Source organism: Chiloscyllium plagiosum, unplaced genomic scaffold, assembly GCF_037043375.1.
Source record: "Chiloscyllium plagiosum isolate Xiang-an unplaced genomic scaffold, Cpla_swu_hap1 HiC_scaffold_1, whole genome shotgun sequence".
NCBI lineage: Eukaryota > Metazoa > Chordata > Chondrichthyes > Orectolobiformes > Hemiscylliidae > Chiloscyllium > Chiloscyllium plagiosum.
In genome coordinates, this window is record NW_028270139.1 from 40,650,015 (window position 1) to 40,672,169 (window position 22,155).

Below are 22,155 nucleotides of genomic sequence, written 5' to 3' on the forward strand. Positions count from 1 at the left end.
GTATTATTGAGGTTGGTATTTGGAACAACATGAATTGCTCATTTGAAGATTCAGTGCAGCCATGATGGAGCCAAATGGTCTCCTTCATTGCAACAATTAGAATCCCTACACTCATGGTATCTGCCTACATTTGGAAACCTGTGATGTGTAGCTGCGTTAGTGGGGGGTGACAATGTTGTTTTCACCTATGGAGGTGCCTTGGGATATTTTAGTGCATAAAAGTTTGCCATGCCTTCAGTGGTTGTTACATGAAATGGAAGAACAGAAGTTTTTGGTAAATATTTGGATTACAAATGAACTACCCTCCTTAGTCTTTTATTAGAGATGATTCATGAACTTGTGGGCTTATTAGCCAGGGCCCCTTACTTCAGATCACCAATTGAAACTACACCGTACAGCCAATTTTATAGTTACTGATTAGGCCCCTCGATATTGCTTGGTCAAAAGCTGACTTTATGGATACCTCTCCCACAATAACAAGCTGACATCTCCCATTACAGAAACAGCTTTAAAATTGTTCAATTTGATAGGTAAATAAGTCTTATTATGCTTATCTATAGTTGGCAATGAATAACTTATGATATATTGCCTTTCTATTCCTCTTGGCAAAAAGGATAACCTCACATCCACAATTTGCCAAATTTTGGCCCATTCACAACCATTTGTAAATTTATTTCATTGCAATTTACTTTCCCATGTTTGTCCCACTTGCAAATTTGGCTATAGTACTTTGTCCTGCTTAAACATGATTAATATTGATTGAAAATAGTTGGTGCTGGAGGACCAAACCCTTTGTGTCACCCCATCAGTTACATCTTGTCAACCAGAAAAAGACTCATTTATCCCAACTCTGTTGGTTAGCCAATACTCAATCCAAGCTAATAAATTACTGTTAAGCCCATGTGATCTTGTGTATATTAACCTTTTGTGTAGCACCTTACCAATGAATCTCCAGATATTATGTCTGCATTATCTATATTGCTTGTTACATCTTATATGAACTCTAGCATATTAATTAAATACTACTTACCCTTCGTAAAACCCTGCTGCCTCTGATGAATTGTATTTTGACTTTCCAAATGTTCTATCAATTTCCCAACATCTTAACCAGGTCTGTAGTTTCCTAGTTTATGCCTCCCTTTCTTTTTAAGGTATTACCATTTTCCAATCCATTGGAACCTTTCCCACATCCAGGGAATTTTGGAATATTATAACCAGTGTCTCTGCTGCCATTTCAAGACTCTAGGATGTAGGCCATCAGTGAGTTGTCTGCCTTCAATTCCAATATTTGCTCAGTACTTTTTCTTCCTTGATGATTGTTCTAAGTTCCTTCCTTTCAATAATCTCTGCTGTACCTGCTACTATTGGAATAGTATTAGTGTCCACCACTGTGAAAAATGAAGCAAAACATTGATTTAGAGACTCCAATGTTAACTCCACAGTCTCATCCTTAAGGGACCAACATTCACTTTAGCTACTCTTTTTATATTTTGCCTCCATTTTATTTCTGAATTTGCCCTCACACATTTTATGGATTTTTTTTTTACTAACACTTTGCTGATCTTTAAAGGTTTCTAAGGTCTTCTAGTCTGCCATACAAATCTGCAATATGGTTTGCCTTTGTTTTTAACTTCCTTGCTTAGGCATAAAATGTTTTGTGCATTCAGATACAGAACTTAAGTTTGTTCTATTATCAAATTTGCCTACAATTTCTTAGTGTGATATTAATATGGACATGTACAGCTTTGAAACATTTAATTTGGTAAGATATCTTACCATCATCGGGGGGGAAAGAAAGGAGAAAGGGAAGGCTATTGATTAGGCAGAAAGGAAGCACGCACTCACTACAAATGCTACTTTGCTGATTATTCTTTAAGAAACAGAGTTAGCAATTGCGCAACAACTTTTAAGAAAATAAATCATACAGAAAGAAACAATGTTGAATCAAGGACAACTTTATTGCTGCCAGAAGCACTTCAGCAGTACAATTGCACTTTTTCAAAGACTGCAGTACCTTTTTCAGACTGTAGAGAGAGCACTGTGCCCAAAGTCAGAGATAATTTAAGAAACTAGTAGGGGTAAAAATAACAATTAGTTCTTTCCCCTCCACATTTAGGGTAAAGCATAGGAAAGGTAAAATAGGTTTAATTTCAAGTAACTGCCCATTTAGAATTATTTTTATCTTATGTGAATTCCTGGTAATAAAACCCACTGTGATGTGAACTGAAGTTTGTTTTGTATAAAATTTCAAAACTCAGGTCCATGTAAAGTAAATTGATGTACATTTATGGCAAGTTAATGGTTTCCCAAAAATGGCACAATGCAATTAAAAGGACAAATAAATAGACATCATCTAAATTGTGGTACTTTAGTTAACTGATTTTAACATTAATTTACAAAACCATGTTCAGAATTCACAAAATCAGCCATGTTTAAAAAAATTAAATGACATTTGTTTCAGACCCAAAAGAACAGCATCTCTTCCAAACTAAAGGAAATAAAACTCAAAAGTGCTGTTCACTGTTTCCATTATAAAACAAATTTAGAGGACTTTGTAGCAATGTTTAAATTTTGTTTATAACCAAAACCTCCCCATAATTTTAGTTTTCAGGCAGTTTGCACAACAGCTTAGCTACCCAAGAAAGTTTGTTTACTTGACAATTTTTTACCATCACACATGCTGAAGAGTTACAAAAAAAACACCCCTCCAAAAATCCTCCTCAAAAATCAGTGTGTGTAAAACAACGTGCACATCAATGTATATAAGCACAAAACTACAGGACGAAATTGGATGGTAAGCAACAACTAGGCTGTCAAATGAATATGTCACAGTGAATTGTAGATTTAGAACAAAGAACAGACGGCACAAAAAAAGTCAAGATTTAGAAATAGATGCAATTATACTGACAACAAGAGAAAACGTTAGAATTGCTACAACATTTTTTTTGTTCCAGTTTTTGGGTCTTTTAATATTTTTAGTATATTCTTTTTATTTTTTTTGAGTGCTTGAATAAATGATTAGACTAAAATTAGCAGCATGAAAATGTTTGGCTCACTTCATTTCAGCCTGGTAAGGTATGCCCTTCAACACTGTTGTCTTGTGATGCAGCTCAAGCCCTGAACTTCAGCTACTTTGGCCAGTTAAATGACTGTAACTGGCTGAAGTGGAGGACAAGGAGAGATACTACCATCTTTAATCTGTAGATCTGTGCTACAGCTAGGGGATACAGTATCCACCCCCACAATTTCTTGACTGCACTCCTCATTGTACAAACGCTTTATTCCATCATAGAAGTCATCCACTTCCATCTCCTCTACTTTGCGTTTTGCTGAGGCCTGCTTGCAGCTATAGGAATCAGGTAGGCGTCGGTAGGGTGCTGCTGTACTGCTAATTCTCTTGGTGGCATCCTTGACAACAAACTCTGGCTCTGTGGTAGGGGAGGAGGATAAGCTAAATGCTCCCCTACCACACAGCACCATGGTTTGTTTACAGGGGTTGTAGATGTACACCATATTGGATGGTAGGAAAGCATGAAATGTGGATAGGTGTCCAGCCACAAGCTCTCGACAACGAATTAGTTGTAAGCTATCAAGCTGAAAAATTAACAGAATACTTTATGAAACATTTCAATGACAGAAACTGGATGCCCATAAATGATGTATTAAATACTGTCATGTAATATACTGACAATAATGTGAGATGTTGAAAGCTTAAATATTGTATTTGCTCCTTTACAAAAAAGCGAGTTCCATTTCCTGGCAGTCTAAATATCTGTCACAATGCAGTAGTTAACATAGCTTAAAATTCTTAACATCAACTACATTAAATAGCCCGATATAGTGGGTCTAGTTTCAGGAGAAATTTTTCGAAATTGTTCAGTAGGACACTAATTATCCTGGTGCTACTGCAATTAAAGTGTTCTGAGCTACTTTATGACCTTGCTGTAATCACAGTAGTTTTGTAATTCCATTTTTTTTGCCACAAGTGATAAGAACTTAGGGTAAGAGTACGCCATTTAGGCATTTAAACCTGCTTGGTTATTCAATAAGATCTTCTATTTCACGTCCTCCTTCCCACACTATCCCTATGCCCCTTGATAGCCAAAGGTCCAACAAACAGCCTGTAATACATTCACAACTGATGATCCACCACACTCTAGCATGCTGAATTCTTGACCTATGAGTGAACAAATTTCTCCTCAGTTCTAAACTAAATAGCAAACCCCTTATTCAGAGATTGTGATCACAATTGTTTTAGATTCCCCTGTTAGTGTAGACACTGAGAAAATGTCTTCCCTGTCAGGTCACTTCAAAAACTGGTTTCAATTACATTACTTCTCATTTTCAACTCCAGGTATTTTCTACTCAACCCCTTCTCATAGGACAATCCTCTAATCACAGGAAACAGCCTAATGAATCTTCACTGCACTCTAGAAGCATGCCTTTCTTTCAGTGACACCATGAAAACTGTACAAACTGCTTCAGGTGTGGCCCTTAATAATTCTAGTAAGAGTTCTTTACTCCTATATTGCCACTCTTCTCTAACAAAAGCTAGCTAATACTGTCGTCTTAACTGCATGTTGCATTTGCAAGTTAACTGTTTGATGTATAAGGTATCTAGGCCTCTCTGAATGCAAATAATTCCTAGTCTCCTGTGAAATAAAATATACTGCTTTCATTTTTGTTCCTGATTGCCATGTTCTTGCCCCCTTGGACTAGACAGGTAGGTGCAAATGTGGACCAACTCCAGTTCCTGAAGCAAAACCTAAGTTCTATCTGATTACTATGACCATTACACATAAACATTGGAACAATTTGCTGATTGATCTTGACTAGCACAGACACAATGGGCTAACAGGCTTTTTTCTGTGCTGCAGATCTTTATAATACATGCCAAATGTTTTTTTTATATAAAAACACAAGCACCTAACCCAGATAAATGTAAGTTGCTCATACCTGTGCCTTTTTCAGCAGATCAATAGTGACAGCTAGCCAATCAGGAATGGATGTTTCCAGCTTGAGACTGATGATAGCCAGTGCAAGTGTAGAGCCCTTGAACTGTAGAAGCTGGTGACAAGCCACACAGTGCTGTAGCTGCCTAATAAGGAGTGCAATATGTTGGGATGGGGTCATCTTAGGCAGGTCGCTGAGTAACTGGGGACGGCTGGTTAGCATCATCGCATGAAACTGAACAAACATTAACGTTAAGTTATTTCAACCATAATGACAAAGAAAACATTGCTAGAGTATTCATCCATGAAAAAACATCATGAGGATGCACTGGTTTCCAGTATGTATATAGCTCCACCTCAAGTTAGAGACAATGTTACCTTTACTCCATGATGCTGATGTTAGCTAATCTCATGTGTGAGGCACAAGAAATCAGCTAACTCTATAATGATTGAAACTGGGCTCTTCAGGGTCTGAAAAGTTTAGCCACCCATTTTACAAGGTCTACTGTTATCAGAACCAAATGCCCATCTATAAGAATGTCCAAAGGAAATAAAGCACCACAAACATTTGTAAACACATGTATGAATATGGAGGGTAAAGTCAGTTAATTCCTTTGCCTGTGGATTTGCACTGTGAAGCAGTACTGAAGCCTGACAGCTAAGAGGAATTAAGGTACCCCCACAATGAAATTCCAAGGGTTACAGCATAACACAAAATTGAACATCATAATGCAGTGCTTAAATCCTACTATTAACTCGTTATTACAGAAATAGGATACAAAGGGAATCCTCACCACCAGCATTAGCATGGAGTTGAAACTTGCAGGACTAAGGAGCATCAAATATTTCACACAATCTCTCCCACAGATATGATCATAAATATGGTAATAATAACCAAAAGATGTGGCTAAGCAAATGGTACAGATTTCTTTTTAAAAACATAAGACAAGAGAGGATGAAGCAAGGCCATAGAGGATTACAATGATACGCTCAAGTGGAGCATAAACACTGGCAACAGACTAGCTGGGTTAACTGGTTTGGTTTTGTGTTGTATATCCAGGAAATGATCAAAGAAACCAAGCCAGTTTCCACACATGGAGGGCAAGATGGGTGGAATTTGAACAAATCACTATTGTAGCTGTCCTTTACAGTACAATGGTGAGCCATTTCTGAGTCTGTAGTTAGATGCAGTAACCAAGGTATTGTCTCAATGCTAACTTCTTTCCCCCAACCCTCAGACAGTAGTTTTGAACTCCACATTTGCAGGGAGGAAGGTTGTCGCCTGCAATTAGTGCAGTGCTGCAAAATGGTATATTATTTGGATTATGTCTGACTTCATCATCTATTGTCAACACATCAATTTTCCAAGAAACATTAAAAAATATACAAAGTAGACAGAGAGTCAAAATTATATCATGTTACACTAAGCAGCAGCAAGAAGTAGATTCATTTTGATTAAATTCAAAGTTCTAGAATTATTGTTTCTCAGGAGGAGACAAGACAACAGACATGTACACAAACATTGCATGTCTGATATAAATAACATTGCATAAATCATTTCCCAAACCACCTTTGGTGTTGTGGATAAATTACTGGACCTAAACAGCTTCAAAGTATTTTATGAACATGCATGCAATCATTGGAGTAATTAAATCAAACTTTTCAAACCATGCTTACAATATGAAGAAAATCCAACGGTGTTGCTGTGTGCAAATCCCAGTTCAATTTATCCAGTACAATCCTCTCCATTCTAAGAATATCTGCAGATGAACAACCACAGTTGCTAGTCTTTACCATGTCCTTTAGAGATGGAATGATCTGCAGCAGAGAAATACAAGAGAATTACTTTATGAATATCAGATATGCATCCAATCAGAATGCATAAGTGTAAATACATTGGTTACTTTCAGCTGCCTGGAAGCAGTAGAAACTCAAATCACTGCTTAATCTGAAGCATGTAAGGGTTTTTAAAATACACATCCCGAGGCACATCTGAAAAGACCCAATGAAGAACAATTCCATATTTGTAGGGTCATAATGCTACAGGTTTTTGGTTTAGCTGAAAGTATAAATAATTGATATTTAATACACAGCAGTGTAGCATTTACTACCATGAGTTAAGGTAACCATAATTAAAACAAGCACTCTAGCGTGTGATCCTGAAATAAAGATGTTACTTCACAAACAGTTAATAACTTTCAGCTTTGACGTTATAGAAGTCTAGTATGTCTGCTAGGACAGAAAGTGATTATCTCAGCAGTTTCAGGAAAGAGAAAAAAATTAAATAAATTTTGTTAATTTGAAAAAAGTCAACCAACCTCATCTTCTTCATTGGTTTTAGCTGCCAGGAAGAAACAACTGATAGCTATACACCACAGATACTTTGGACGGGCCTTGAAAATCAGGAAAAGTACAAAATTAAACCGTGCATATTTAAATACTTAATTATAAAATATCAAACTGTGTACCGATCCTATATTGGTGCTTAAAAATAGCAAATTGCATTTTGTAATTTTTCAAAACCAAAAAGACATGCTATATTTTGTGCATGTTTTAGTTTCAATTTTGACTGTCAATATTTGCAGTAATTCATCATTGGTTAGTTTGATTCCTTTTGCTTTAAATAAATCATTTTCATGTCAATTAGTTGTAAATTTGGTTCACTTGGAAATTCAGACAAATCCAGTCTCATGGCATTGCAATGGTTTTCACTTGTATATGCAAAAATATCCACATAAGTAATTTGTGTGAATTTTATAGTTCTCAGTCAAAGCCAGCAAATCAAGTAGAAACTAGTACAAAAATAAAATACAGCAAGTCTTGGGGATATTTGAAATTCACAGTTGGCCCCAATCATCACAGTTGAATGTTTAAAAAAAAGGATATCTAAACTACACAATCTTCATAGATTTGCTTTTAATCCCATGATTTGAAATACAGTTATATGATAAATAGAAAGACTAGAAAAAGCAAAGAACTAATATAGATTAATGAAATGATGGCAGCCATTTAGTCTACTATTGGCTTTGACCAAACAATTTTTCAGTCTAGCCCAACCTTTTGGTCAGTAAGCATTTTAGTTTACAGGAGCAAAAACTTGTATGCAAGTATTTGAAAAAAAAAAGCCACACTCCTTATAGAAAGAAACTGAAGGAGTGTGTAAAAAGGCTAGAGTTGTCTTCGTTCAGGTATAAATCAGGTTAAATAGGATGTAACACAAGTTCCTTACCTTTACCAGAGCTAAAAACCTGTCCAAAATAGTGATGGCAAGGGAAAGTGTTTCTGGATAAAAATGGAATTTTCTGTTCAAGTCAGCCAGCCATTGAATGACCTCATCCCGCTGTGCTGGAGAGACATCTGTATCCTGCAGAAAACAGTGAAGGGGATTTCCATATAAATGCTGCATTTAATAGGCTGAAATGATTGCTTAACTTCACTTTGCTGCCTGCCTCCCATATTGTTTCACTTTGTCATTTAAAAACATATCTACCCAGCTTATATATTTAATGAGCCAGTCTTCACTGTTCTCTGAAACACAGAATTTCAAATACCAACATCCTCACTGAAGAAATTCTTCCTAAAGGCATTGTGGGTCTACCTACAGCACATGGATGGGCTGCAGCAGGTAAGGCAGCAGCTCACCACCACTTTCAAGGGCAACTAGGGATGGGCAATAAGTTCTGCCCATCCATGAACAATTTTTTTTAAAAATCTGAAATGAGACCTCTTATTTTAAAGCCATGTCCCATTGTTAACAATTGTCCACAGGAGGCAAAACATTCTTTCAACATTTACCCTATCAAAGCCTTTTAAAATGATATGTTTCAAAAAGATAACCTTACATTTTAAAAAAGACTCCAATGAGTATAGGCACAACCTGTTAAAACATTCCTCATAATACAACCTCTTTCTCCCAGAAATCAGCCTAGAGAACCTTCTCTGAACTTCTTCCAAGACAACCATAATCTCTTATATAAGGAGACAAAAACCAGTGGACAGTACTCCATGTGCAATATCTTGTGGTGTTACAGAGATATAATACATCAAGTATTAATATTAGATGGTCATATGTGTGAGAAACCTTATTTAACGAGACAAGGACACTGACTTGAAGTAACTAGTCTGTATCCCAAACACTCACTCCATTCCATGGAGCTGCAAATGTTTACATAAACTCTAAAGGAAAGGACATCACTGGACAACTCTTTTCGAACATCAATATGCAGGTCTGATCTTTTAGCAGTTAACTGAGACATTAATAAAAATAATGACAATGGTTAAAAGCCACAAGCAAAAGATCATGGTTAACTGATTCCTTTAAGAATCCTTCACTACTATCTGGTTCAATCACACTAACTGACATAAATCACGTGACCAAGATCTTTGCATACATAAATAATGTTTTTACCAAACAGATTGCCTATCTGAGATACCTTCACAGAGACTCCTCTCAAAAGCTGCAAATCTTGTTTATGACTTGGAAACCAGCCAGAATAGTGTCCTTGCTGCAAACAGAAGTCGGAAGGATCTCAAACCAGCAACAATGATTTCAAGGGAAGGGTAACTACCAGTTACTCGGGCTTCAGTAAAACTTAATTTGGATGCAATCATTGCAGCTTGACAGATTTTAGCTTTCTAAACTAGAACTGACTTGTTCAAGATAACATCCCATTGCACAGAAATATGTATTACCTATTGTATTTTTGGGTGTACGTCTATTTGTAGGAATTAGGAAGTACGTGTACATTTTTACTTGAATTGGCTTTTAGCAATAAAAAAAAATTCCTTGTGTGTTTAACTCAAGAATATCTATCTGGTTTAATTCTTACATTCTGCACTGCAAAGCAAATACATCCTTTCAAAATTCAAAGTGACTACTACAATCAAATGGAGTAGAGAAAGAGGAAAATTATTTTGTCTCTCCTCACCTGGTCATAAAACTAATTATTTTAAGACTTTTCTACCTTTAAATTTAATTGCCCTTGCAGTAAACATTATATTGTATCTACCAAATTTCCACTCACTCACTTAACCTATCAATATCTCTTTACAGAATCGATGCATCCCTCTTTGATTTGCGTTGTGACTGACCTTTGAATCACCAGCAAATTCAGCTATAATACAGTAGTCCCTTCATCCAAGATAATACAGCAAACATTTTATTAACTGGTACCTATGGGACCAGGAGTGTGCTAGTTGATCAAGAGGTCCACACAGTCAATGTAAAAACAACATTAAGTAATAGAAATGTAGTGTAGCAGGTATACACATTGCTGTTAAACTTTATTTACAGAATATATCACAAACAATAATGTAGTTTTGCATTAAATAAAATTTACCGCCAGACAGCCTTTTCACTCGCACCCTCTACTGACTACGCTGACATTATGGTAGTTTGCAGTACTTGAGGAGAAATTGAATCAACTTGATATTTTGTGTAGACATTCGATTGACTATGTACATTGAGAAATAAATTTTTAAGACTAAAATATTTGGCCAGAATAACACTGTAAACTTCATGGTATGTGCAAGATATAATTTTTGCCACTTTATTGAGTGTGCTAGTTCATATGGTTAAAAACAAAATTTGCTGTATATACTTCACAAAAAATTGAGCCTTAAGCAATTATTCCTGTGGCTCTGCACATTAGTAGTTTGTGGTTTTGCTCTTGAAAATTATAACTTTCAGTGTATCATCGGTTCCTATAAGAATAAAAGTTAAAGCCAGGATTAAGTTTCATTAGCTTTTCCCAAAAGATGGCCAATGTCATACACTGAAAGACTGTACCATACATGTGCAACATTGAGCAGTTCAAGGTGAAATGATTTTCAAACCAAAATACATTGCAAAACAGAAAATGTGTACAATATTAAGCAAAAAACACACCTATACTGTCCAGGCCCTATCTAGAGATTGAATCTGGTTAAAGCACATTGCAGCTGAAGTCTCAGGATTAGCAGTCTGGAGCAACATGTGCCCAGACTTTAGTGCAAGTTCAAAACAGAAGCCAAGAACAGCTCTGGGAGTTTAAAGTAAAGAGGATAGGAAACAATGCTGGGAATCAGACAGCCATGGAGTTATCCAGCATGGAAACAGACCCGTCGGTCCAACTCGTCCATGCCGACCAGATATTCTAAACTGGTCTAGTCCCATTTGCCCAATTTTGGCCCATATCCCCCAAACCATTCCTCTTGATGTGCTCGTCCAGATTCTTTACCAGCCTCCACCACTTTCTCTGGCAGCTTGTCCCATGCACGCACCACTCTCTGCATGAAACATTTGCTTCTCAGACGCCTTTTAAATCTTCCCCCTCTCACCTTAAACCTATGCCCACTAACTTTGGACTTCCCTATCCTGGAAAAAAGCCCTTGGATACTCACCCTTTCCATGCTCATGATTTTATAAACCTAAGGTCACCCCTCGGTCTCTGATACTCCAGGGAAAACAGCCCCAGCCTATTCAGCTTCTCCCTACAGCTCAAATCCAGTAACATCCTTGTAAATCCTTTCTGAACCTTTCCAAGTTTCATAACATCATTCCAATAGGAAGGAGACCAGAAATGAACAGTATTCTAAAAATGGCCTCACCAATGTCCTGTATAGCTGTAACATGATATCCCAACTCCAATATTCGGTGTTCTGACCAATGAAAGCAAACATGCCAAATGCCTTCACGACCCTACTACCTGCAACTCCATTTTCAAGTAACTATGCAACTGCGCCCCAAGGTCTATTTGTTTGGCAACACTCCCCAGGGCCCTACCATTGACTGTATAAGTCTTGCTCCAGTTTGTCTTACTAAAACGCAACACTTCACATTTATCTAATTTAAACTACATCTGCCACTTCTTGGTCAATGGCCCATCTGATCAAAGTCCCGTTGTACTCAAAGATAGCCTTCACTGCCCACTACACAAACTATTTTGGTGTCATTTGCAAACTTACTTACCATATCTTCTATATTCACAGCTCGATTAATTATACAAATGTCAAAAAGCAGTGGACCCAGCACCAATCCTTGCAGCCCTGAAGCATCAAATCAATTCTGTCACTGATACTCTAAAGCCTCTCCAGCTTTGTGACAATCAAAAATACGTTTTTAGCATTGCTGCAAACAATCACTTTAACACTTCAATTTTTATGTATATAATGCATCTCTATTGATCTGTTAAACAAAAACATTTGGATTGTTAGTAATCTATCACTTCCTTTTAGCTCACACTATAAAGGGCATTTTGGATATGTCACAGTGTCATGATCCACTGAACTATTCTTTCAAAGGGCAAGGCATCCTTACTATCAACATCAGAATGAAAACTAAACTATTAAATCAGTTTTTTTTCTATGATCTTTTCATGTCAATAATTCAAAATCCCAAAACATGCCTTTTGGAATATATCTGCTTACCTGTTTAAAACCAACCAGTTCAGCTGGAAGTATTATATTCAATGCCTACTACTGCTTAGGAATGTGATCTAATGTGAAATCAAAATCAAATTTAAAAGATTGAATCACAGGTCCAGAATGCAGCAGAAAAGAATCTATTATGAATTTACATTATTACTATTTGAGAGGAGTTTCATTTTAAAAGATCATCTGACAAGACACTGCCCTTGGGGTCAACTCAAGAAATGATTTATCCCTTCAAATAGGCGAAAAAAAACCTTCCACCCCACCAACCTCCATACACATCGCATCATCCTCCGCCATTACAAATGGACCCCACCACCAGAGATATATTTCTCTCCCCACCCCATCCATCTTCTGTAAAGTCCCTCATCAGGTCCATTCCGCTCCCCCCCCACCCCAAACTCACCCTTCCCTCCCGGCACCTTCCCCTGCCGCCACAGGAATTACAAAACCTGAGCCCACATTTCCCCCCTCACCTCCATCCATGACCCCAAAGGAGCCTTCCACATCCAAAGTTTCACCTGCACTTCCACACGTCATTTACTGTATCCGTTGCTCCCGATGCGGTCTCCTCTACATTGGGAAGACGAGACGCCTACTCACAGACCGCTTCAGAGGACACCTCCAGGACACCCACACCAATCAACCAAGCCCACTGCCCCGTGGCCAAACATTTCAACTCCCCCTCTCACTCTGCCGAGGACATGCAGTTCCTGGGCCTCCTCCATCGCCACTCCCTTTCCACCAGACACCTGGAGGAAGAATGCCTCATCTTCCACCTCCAACCCCAGGGCATCAATGTGGATTTCACCAGTTTACTCATTTCCTCTCCCCTCACCTTACCCCAGTTCCAACCTTCCAGCTCAGCACCACCCTCATGACCTGTCCTACCTGTCAATCTTCCTTCCCACCTATCCGCTTCACCCTCCTCTCCACCTTTACCCCCACCTCCATCCACCTATTGCACCCTCAGCTACCTTCTCCCTAGCCCCAACCCTCCCTCCCATTTCTCTTTCCAACCCAGAGGCTCCCAGCCTCATTGCTGAAGAAGAGCTTTTGCCTGAAACATCAATTTTCCTGCTTCTCAGATGCAGCCTGACCTCCTGTGCTTTTCCAGCACCACACTCTCATCTCTTATCCCTTCAAATGTTAACTTCAGAAATAGAGGTATTAGATAGATCAGACTTTGGATCTAACCAAAGTACTACTTTTTATTTAGTTTTTGAGATGCTGTGGGTGCCACTGGCTAAACCAGCATTTGTTGCTCATTCTTAACTACTGCTCTTAACTGTTCTCAAGGAGGTGGTGGTGAGCTGCCTTCTTGAACTGCTGCAATCCATTTGGTGTATTGTTGCTGTCAAGTTACTGTCAAATTGGTGTAGCCAGGGAGCTCCAAGATTTTGACGCAGCAACACTGAAGGCAATGGATATATTTCCAAATCAGCATGGGGCGGCATGGAGGGGAATTTGCAGGTGACTTTAGATAGTAGCCATCCTGGGTTTGGAATGCAGGGTCAAAGGACCCTTGATGAATTTCTGCAACGCTTTCCGTTGATGTTACACACTAATGCAATTTTGCAGATGTGAAGAAAGAGTGAAGATGGAAGATGGGTTAGAAACCAAATAGAATGCTTTGCTATGGATGTCATCGAGCTCCTCAAGTGCTGTTGGAGCTACATCCATTCAGGCAACTGAAGAGTATTCCATCACACTCTTGACTTGGGCCTTGTAGATGGTGAACAGGCTTTGAGGAATCAGAAAGACAGTTACTCACTATGGGACATCTAGTTTCCAACGAACTCTTCTGACAACAATAAGAGGCTTTTGCATGGTTGAGTTTGAGACACAAACATTGGCCAAGTGGTTAATAGTGAGGAAGACATTCCTGTGTTACAGAAATATTATAGATAGGTTGGTCAGATAGGCAGATCAGTGGTAGATGGAATTTAACCCCCAAAAAGTTATTTTGGAAGTTGTTCCAACACAAGGGAATACTCAATGGATGGCAGGACAGTAGGAAGCTCAGAGTAACACAAGAATTTTGGAGTGCTTGTCTATTTATCCTATCCATGTCCCTCATGATTTTATAAACCTCTATACGGTCACTCCTCAGCCTCCGACGCTCCAGGGAAAACAGCCCTAGCCTAGCTCAAATCCACCAACCTTGGCAACATCCTTGTAAATCTTTTCTGAACCCTTTCAAGTTTCATAATATCCTTCTTCACAAAGAGACCAGAATTGCACACAATATTCCAAAATGGCCTAACCACCGTCCTGTACAGCCACAACATGACCTCAACATGTGCTCAATACTCTGACCAATAAAGGAAAGCATATCAAACGCCGCCCTCACTATCCCATCTACCTGTGACTCCACTTTCAAGGAGCTATAAACCTGCACTCCAAGGTCTCTTTGTTCAGTCACACTCCCTAGGACCTTACCATTAAATGTATAAGTCCTAAGATTTGCTTTCCCAAAATGCAGCACCTCACATTTACCTAAATTAAATTCCATCTGCCACTTTTCAGCCCAGTGGCTCATCTGATCAAGATCCCATTGTTAACCAAGGTAACCTTCTCTGCTGTCCACTACATCTCCAATTTTGGTGTCATCAGCAAACTTACTAACTACACCTCTTAAGCTCACATCCAAATCATTGATATAAATGATGAAAAGTAGTGGATCCAGCACCCACTTGTGGCACTCCACTGGGCGCAGGTCTCCAGTCTGAAAAATAACCCTGCACCACCATCCTCTTCCTTCTACCTTAAGCCAGTTCTGTATGCAAATGGCTAGTTCTCCTTGCTAACCAGCCTCCCCGGGGAACCTTGTCAAGTGCCTTACTGAAGTCCATATAGATCACATCTACCACTCTGCCCTCATCAATCCTTTGTTACTTCTTCAAGAAAACTTAACAAGTTTGTGAGACGTGATTTCCCATGCACAAAGCCATGTTGACTGTCCCTAATCAGTCTCTGCCTTTCCAAATACATGTACATCCTGTCCCTCAGGATTCCCTCCAACAACTTACCCACCACCGTCGTCAGGCTCACCGGTCTATAGTTCCCTGGCTTGACCTTACCACCTTTCTTAAATAGTAGCACCACGTTAGCCAACCTCCAGTCTTCCGGCACCTCATCTGTGACCATCGATGACACAAATATCTCAGTAAGAGGCCCAGCAATCACTTCTCTAGCTTCCCAAAGAATTCTAGGGTACACCTGATGAGGACCTGGGGATGTATCCACCTTTGTGTTTCAAGACACTTCCTCCTCTGTAATGTGGACATTTTTCAAGATAGCACCATCTATTTCCCTACATTGTATATCTTCCATGTCCTTTTCCACAGTAAACACTGATGCAAAATACTCGTTTAGTATCTCCCCCATCTCCTACTGCTCCACACAAAGACTGCCTTACTGATCTTTGAGGGGCCCTATTCTCTCCCTAGTTACCCTTTTGTCCTTACTGAATTTGTAAAATCCTTTTGGATTCTCCTTAACACTATTTGCCAAAGCTACCACATGTCCCCGTTTTGCCCTCCTGATTTCCCTCTTAAGTATACTCCAAATGCCTTTATACTCTAAGGATTCACTCAATCTATCCTGTCTATGCCTGACAGATGCTTCCTTCTTTTTCTTAACCAAAACCTCAATTTCTTTAGTCATCCAGCATTCCCTAGACCTTTCAGCCTTTCCTTTCACCCTAACAGGAATATACTTTCTCTGGATTCTCGTTATCTCATTTCTGAAGGCTTCCCATTTTTCAGCCGTCCCTTTACCTGCGAACATCTGAACCCAATCAACTTTTGAAAGATCTTGCCTAATACCGTCAAAATTGGCCTTTCTCCAATTTAGAACTTCAACTTTTAGATCTGGTCTATCTTTTTCCATCACTATTTTAAAACTAATAGAATTATGGTCACTGGCCCCAAAGTACTTCCTCACTGACACCTCAGTCACCTTATTTCCCAAGAGTAGGTCACGTTTTGCACCTTCTCTCATCGGTACATCCACATACTGAATCAGAAAATTTTCTTGTACATGCTTAACAAATTCCTCTCTATCTAAACCCTTAACACTATGGCAATCCCAGTCTATGTTTGGAAAGTTAAAATCCCCTACCATAACCACCCTATTATTCTTACAGATAACTGAGATCGCCTTACAAATTTGTTTCTCAATTTTCCTATGACTATTAGAGGAGTCTATAATACAATCCCAATAAGATGAACATCCCTTTCTTATTTCTCAGTTTCATCCAAATAACTTCACTGGATGTATTCCCAGGAATGTCTTCCCTCAGTACAGCTGTAATGCTATCCCTTATCAAAAAGGCCACTCCGGTTCTTCTCTTGCCTCCCTTTCTATCCTTCCTGTAGCATTTGTATCCTGGAACATTAAGTTGCCAGTCCTGCCCATCCCTGAGCCATGTTTCTGTAATTGCTATGACAGCCCAGTCTCATATTCCTAACCATGCCCAGAGTTCATATGCCTTCCCTGTTAGGCCCTTTGCACTGAAATAAATGCAGTTTAATTTATCAGTGCTACCTTGTTCTCGGCTTTGTCCCTGCCTGCCCTGACTCTTTAGCTTGCTTCTTTTCTCAACTGGACCAGTCTCAGATTGATCTCTTTCTTCACTATCACCCTGGGTCCATGTCATGACATTTAAGGTTATGACTAAGTGCTGGAAAGTGAGATTAGAATAGATAAGCTGCATCAACCTGATGAGTCGCAAGGTCTCGTTAGTCCTTTATGACTCTGGATTCATGTCTAATCTAATACCATAATACTGTAAATAGCAGAGGCTCCGGCGCTGATCCTTGTGGCACTCCACTAGACACAGACAAGACATTTAAGGATAGGAGGCTGTCTCTATTCTGCCCTTCCTGTCCATGCTAATAAAGTCATCCCCCACATCATGAATCCTTGCCTTGCATATTAACCTTTGATTGGCAGCTAGCACATCCACCCATATTTGCAACTCTCTCTGCAGGCCAAACTTTGTGGCGTAACATGGAAGCATGACTGAAGCAACAAAAAGGTGTTATGAAATCACTTTAATTTGTGCTCTCTCTCTCACAAAGTATAGCAATTTTAAAAACCTATCACACCAAATTTCCTAAAGCTCAAATAAACAGTACCGTGAATTAGTTAGGGCTTAACTATTCAGTAATCATTCAATTTAAAGTGAACTTTAAATTTATTGAACAAACATAATACTTCCTCACAGGGAAGAAGGTTCAGATTAATGATTGTGGAAACAACAGGAGTGTCCAGAGGTAACTCTGAAAGAATTTAAATTTTGTTACAAGACTCATTTGAAATTGCAGCAGCTCTTATATTTTTCAAAAATTCTGTTCATGACAATACTTTTAAATTCAGTCAATTGTGAGAAGGTAATGGTGGAGTAGTACTGTTGCAAGACTGGTAATTCTAGACTCGAATCCCACCACGGCAGATAAATATTGGTCAGACACTGGAATTAACTCCCTGTCGTTCATCAAAAGAGTAACATGGAATCTTTAATATCCAGAGCAAGCAGATTTAATATTTCCTGTGAAAGACAACCATCAACAATGCAGTTCACTCAGTAATGTGTTTGAATGCCAGCTTGGATTTAATGGGTCCACCAATTCCAGAGACTTCATTACATTTTCTCCAGTCTCCACTCCTTAAAAAAAATCCACATTCATCTATTCTAATCTTCTTCCTTTTTAAGATATCGATATAAGATTTTACAATTTGGTTTGTGTCTTGCTACTTTGCTGTAACCATATGCAGATTATAGATCTTGTTGCATTTGGACATTGATTGCTTCAGTATCCGAGAAGTCGTGAATGATGTTGAACATTGTGCAGTCAGTGAACATCTCCACTTCTGACCTTTGCTGGAGGGAAGGTGATTGATGAAGCAGCTGAAACTGGCTGAGCCTAAGGCACTCCCCTAAGGAACCCTGTAGTGATGCCTTGAATAAAGATAACTGACCTCCAAAAAAAAAAACAATAATTTGTTTTTGTGCTTAGGTATGACTACAAAAGTGGAAGGATTTCTTTCCCAAATCCCATCGATGCCAGTTTTGCTAGGGTTCCTTGATACCAAACTTGGTCAAAAACAGCTTTGAAGTCAAGGGCAGTCACTCTCACCTCTGGAGTTCAGCGCTTTGGTCTGTGTTTGACCCAAGATTGCAGTGAGAAAAGAAACCAGGAGGCCCTGGCAGAACCCAAATTCAGTGTCAACAAGGTTAATACTGAGCAAATGCTGCATGAACGCACTTTACTGATGGTCAAAGGTAGGTTTAATGGAACAGTGGTGGGCCAGAGTGGATTTGTCCTGCTCTGTTCATCTAGGTCAAACTTGGGAAATTTTGCACATTGCCAGATAGATGCCAGTGTTGTATTTGTGCTGGAACAGATTGGCAAGGGGAACAGCAAGCTCTGGAGCACAAGTCTTCAGTATTACTGCCAGAATGCTGTCAGGGCCCATAGCTTTTGCAGTATTCAGTATCTTCAGCACAGATATCATGCAGGATAAATTGAATTGGCTGAAGACTAGCATCAATGATACTGGGTAGCTCTGGATGAGATCAAGGTGAAATATCTGCTTAGCACCTGGCTGGATATGGTTGCAAATGCTTTAGCCTTGTTTTTTCACTATGATGTATGCACCTAATTATCAAGGATGGGGATATTTGAGCAGCCTCTTCCATTAAGGTTAACTGTGCACAATATTTACCTTTGCTGGAAATGAGGAATTCTGTATCTGCCTGAAAGGAAATGCAATAAAGTTCATTGTGACTGACACCTGGGATTAGAAAGTTGTCCCAAGGAGAGATTTAATAGACTAGATCTAATTTCCTGACTGTTCAGAGGAATGTGAATTGATGGAAGTGAAACATGTGAAATCCTTAATGTGTTTGATAGGATTGGTGCTGGCAGGACTTCCCTGTATGCAGAATCTACAAACAGGGTTGCAGCCTTGGAATAAAGAATTAAACATTTGTGACTGAGATGGTGAAATGTCTTTATCCCAAAAGCTGTGAATCTTGGAATTTTGTATCTCAGAACCATAGATGCTTAGCCATTGACCGACTTTTGGGCACAAAAGGTTTTTTAGGAATAAATCAGGGATAAAATGCATGAAGGTAAAGTTGAAGCAGAATATCAGCCATGATCTTATTAAATTGAGGAGCAAGTTTGAAAACCTAGTCCTGCTTTATGTAGTCTAATATGTTCATCTACTAATATCTAGTATTGGATATACTGTATGCTATCTCACCACTTGGCACCTTCATTTTATATGGTAGCTAACATTTAGTTTAAAAACACAAAATGCCTTCAATCAAAATCACTTCACAAACTAAGCACCCATTCAGTTCTGTAACATTCTCAAAATAGTTTTATGATGGAGTAATTAAAGAAACTGATCAAAATAAACACTAATAGATGCAATATTTCATAGCAAAGTCTCCTAAACTCCTACGCAAATAAATTGGTCTACAAACAAGCATAGAAATAGATTTTGTATATATTAGATTAACAACATCTTGCCACAAACTGAACTCTCTAATAATCAAGCAGGATTTGTATAAGTAACTGTAACTGATTACAATCTTAAGAAAACATATCACCAAAGTCATTTTCTCTCAATTATGGTGCCAGAAAAATACTTTTTTTTTTAAAAAAAGCATGCTCTCCTGAATGTTTCATATAGTCTATTATACATGTAATATAATAGTTACCGGATTGGATAGGTATTTTGGCACGTACACCTTCCACATCTGTTCTTCCCTAGAGACTGCATTTTCCAAAAGGACGGACAGCCTCTGACTCTCCAAGGGTCCTGAAAACTTCATGACACCCCTTGGATATGCCAACCTCCCAAATGGATACAGCTACCTGCAAATTAAAAACAAACTGAATCAATATAAAAGAGTTTTCTCACAGGCATAAAATGGATTTGTACAGAATGTACATATACACAGCACCTTTCATGGCAACAGGACTCCCAAAATGCTTTATAGCCAAAGCTTTTGAAGGACAGTCATTGCAGTAATGTAGGAATTGCAGGCAACATGCAAACAGCAAGCAGCTACTAACAATGTGATAGCATACAAGTAATCTATTTTGAGATGCTGATTAAAGGTTAAAGATTGGATTGAAATTGGGGATAACTACAATGAAATAGTGTGATGTGACTCTATGTTGTCATGAAAGGAGACATGAGACCTTGATATAATATCTCATCTAAAAGATGGCACCTCAAACAGTGCAGTGCACTCAGTACAACAATGGAGTGTCTGTCTTGATTAATAAAGATGGAATGAGATGTAATACTAACAACTGAGCCAAAGTTGAGGTAAACTATTCACTATTCCTGCAAAGCAATTTAAAACTAAAGAACAGATTTAGCTCAATAACAGACAGTAACATCGTAATGGCTTCACTTATTATCCTCTCCTGAAGCCACAGAAGCAAAATCTACAGGCAGACGGGGAATATTAGCAGCCCACCTAATCGTTATTGAAGTAGGATAGCTCAAATCAGATAGGGTCCCCATATAATATTCATCCATTCCCAGCAGGAATCAGAGGTGCAGAAGGGCAAATGCTCCCTTTTCCTGTTCCGAACTGTTTTCAAAAGGTTAACAAGAAAAAATACATCACCTCCAGCATCGTACCAATCAAAATCAGCTAACTCTAGACAGATCAGGATTGGATCTGTAATCTGTCCACTCGCTGGGGGACAGTTCGATCAGATCGGTGACCGCGCTGTGTTTCTGGAGGGTATTCACTGTCACGTTTACTCTGTGCGAAGCTAGTGAAGTGATTATTGGGCCCCTTGCTGAGATATTTGTATCATCGATTGCCACAGGAGAGGTGCCGGAAGGCTGGAGGTTGGTTAATGTGGTGCCACTGTTTAAGAAAAGTGGTAAGGACAAGCCAGGAAACTACAGACCTGTGAGCTTGACATCGGTGGTGGGTAAGTTCTTGGAGGGAATCCTAAGGGACAGGATTTACACATATTTGGAAATGCAAGGACTGATTAGGTATAGTCAACATGGCTTTGTGCGTGGGAAATCATGCCTCAAACTTGATTTGAGTTTTTTCAAGTAACAAAGAGGAGTGATGAGGGCAGAGCGTAGATGTGATCTATATAGACTTCTGCAAGGCATTCGACAAGGTTTCCCATGGGAGACTGATTAGCAAGGTTAGATCTCATGGAATACAAAAAGAACTAGCCATTTGGATACAGAACTGGCTCAAAGGTAGGAGACAGAGGGTGGTGGTGGAGGGTTGTTTTTCAGACTGGAGGCTTGTGACCAGTGGATTCGTGCTGGGTCCACTACTTTTCTTCATTTATATAAATGATTTGGATATGAACATAGGAGGTATAGTTAATAAATTTGCAGGTGACACCAAAATTGGAGGTGCAGTGGACAGCAAAGAAGGTTACCTCAGATTACAAGGGAATCTTGATCAGATGGGCCAATGGGCTGAGACGTGGCAGATGGAGTTTAATTCAAATAAATATGAGGTGCTGCATTTTGGGAAAGCAACTCTTAGCAGGACTTATACACTTAATGGTAAGGTCCTAGGGAGTGTTGCTGAACAAAGAGACCATGGAGTGCAGGTTCATAGCTCCTTGAAAGTAGAGTGGCAGGTAGATAGAATAGTGAAGGCAACATTTGGTATGTTTTCCTTTATTGGTCAGAACATTGAGCACAGGAGTTGGGAGGTCATATTGTGGCTGTACAGAACGGTGGTTAGGCCACTGTTGGAATATTGCATGCA

The 22,155-nt window shown here is 39.0% G+C and overlaps 1 protein-coding gene across 1 annotated transcript; it reads right to left on the reverse strand.

The window, feature by feature from the left end:
• Positions 1-1,939: 1,939 nt before the first annotated feature.
• Positions 1,940-20,260, reverse strand: ccni (cyclin I). The gene is made up of 6 exons (XM_043695560.1): positions 20,104-20,260; positions 8,182-8,316; positions 7,271-7,345; positions 6,630-6,770; positions 4,957-5,187; positions 1,940-3,594 (listed from the first exon to the last, which is right to left on the reverse strand). Exons 1-6 carry the CDS (start codon positions 20,215-20,217, stop codon positions 3,142-3,144), a joined length of 1,149 nt encoding a protein of 382 aa, XP_043551495.1. The 5' UTR covers positions 20,218-20,260; the 3' UTR covers positions 1,940-3,141.
• Between the last annotated feature and the right edge of the window lie 1,895 nt (positions 20,261-22,155).

What these genes read in the sequence shown, in the direction of transcription:
- ccni (XM_043695560.1), bottom strand. Translation starts at nt 20,217, where the DNA reads ATGAAGTTTTCAGGACCCTTGGAGAGTCAGAGGCTGTCCGTCCTTTTG. An exon ending in CAAAATACCTATCCAATCCG is followed by an intron (nt 8,317 to 20,103) that starts GTAACTATTATA and finishes TGTTTTCTGCAG; the next exon opens with GATACAGATGTCTCTCCAGC. An exon ending in ATCTGCTGAAAAAGGCACAG is followed by an intron (nt 3,595 to 4,956) that starts GTATGAGCAACT and finishes TTAATTTTTCAG; the next exon opens with CTTGATAGCTTACAACTAAT.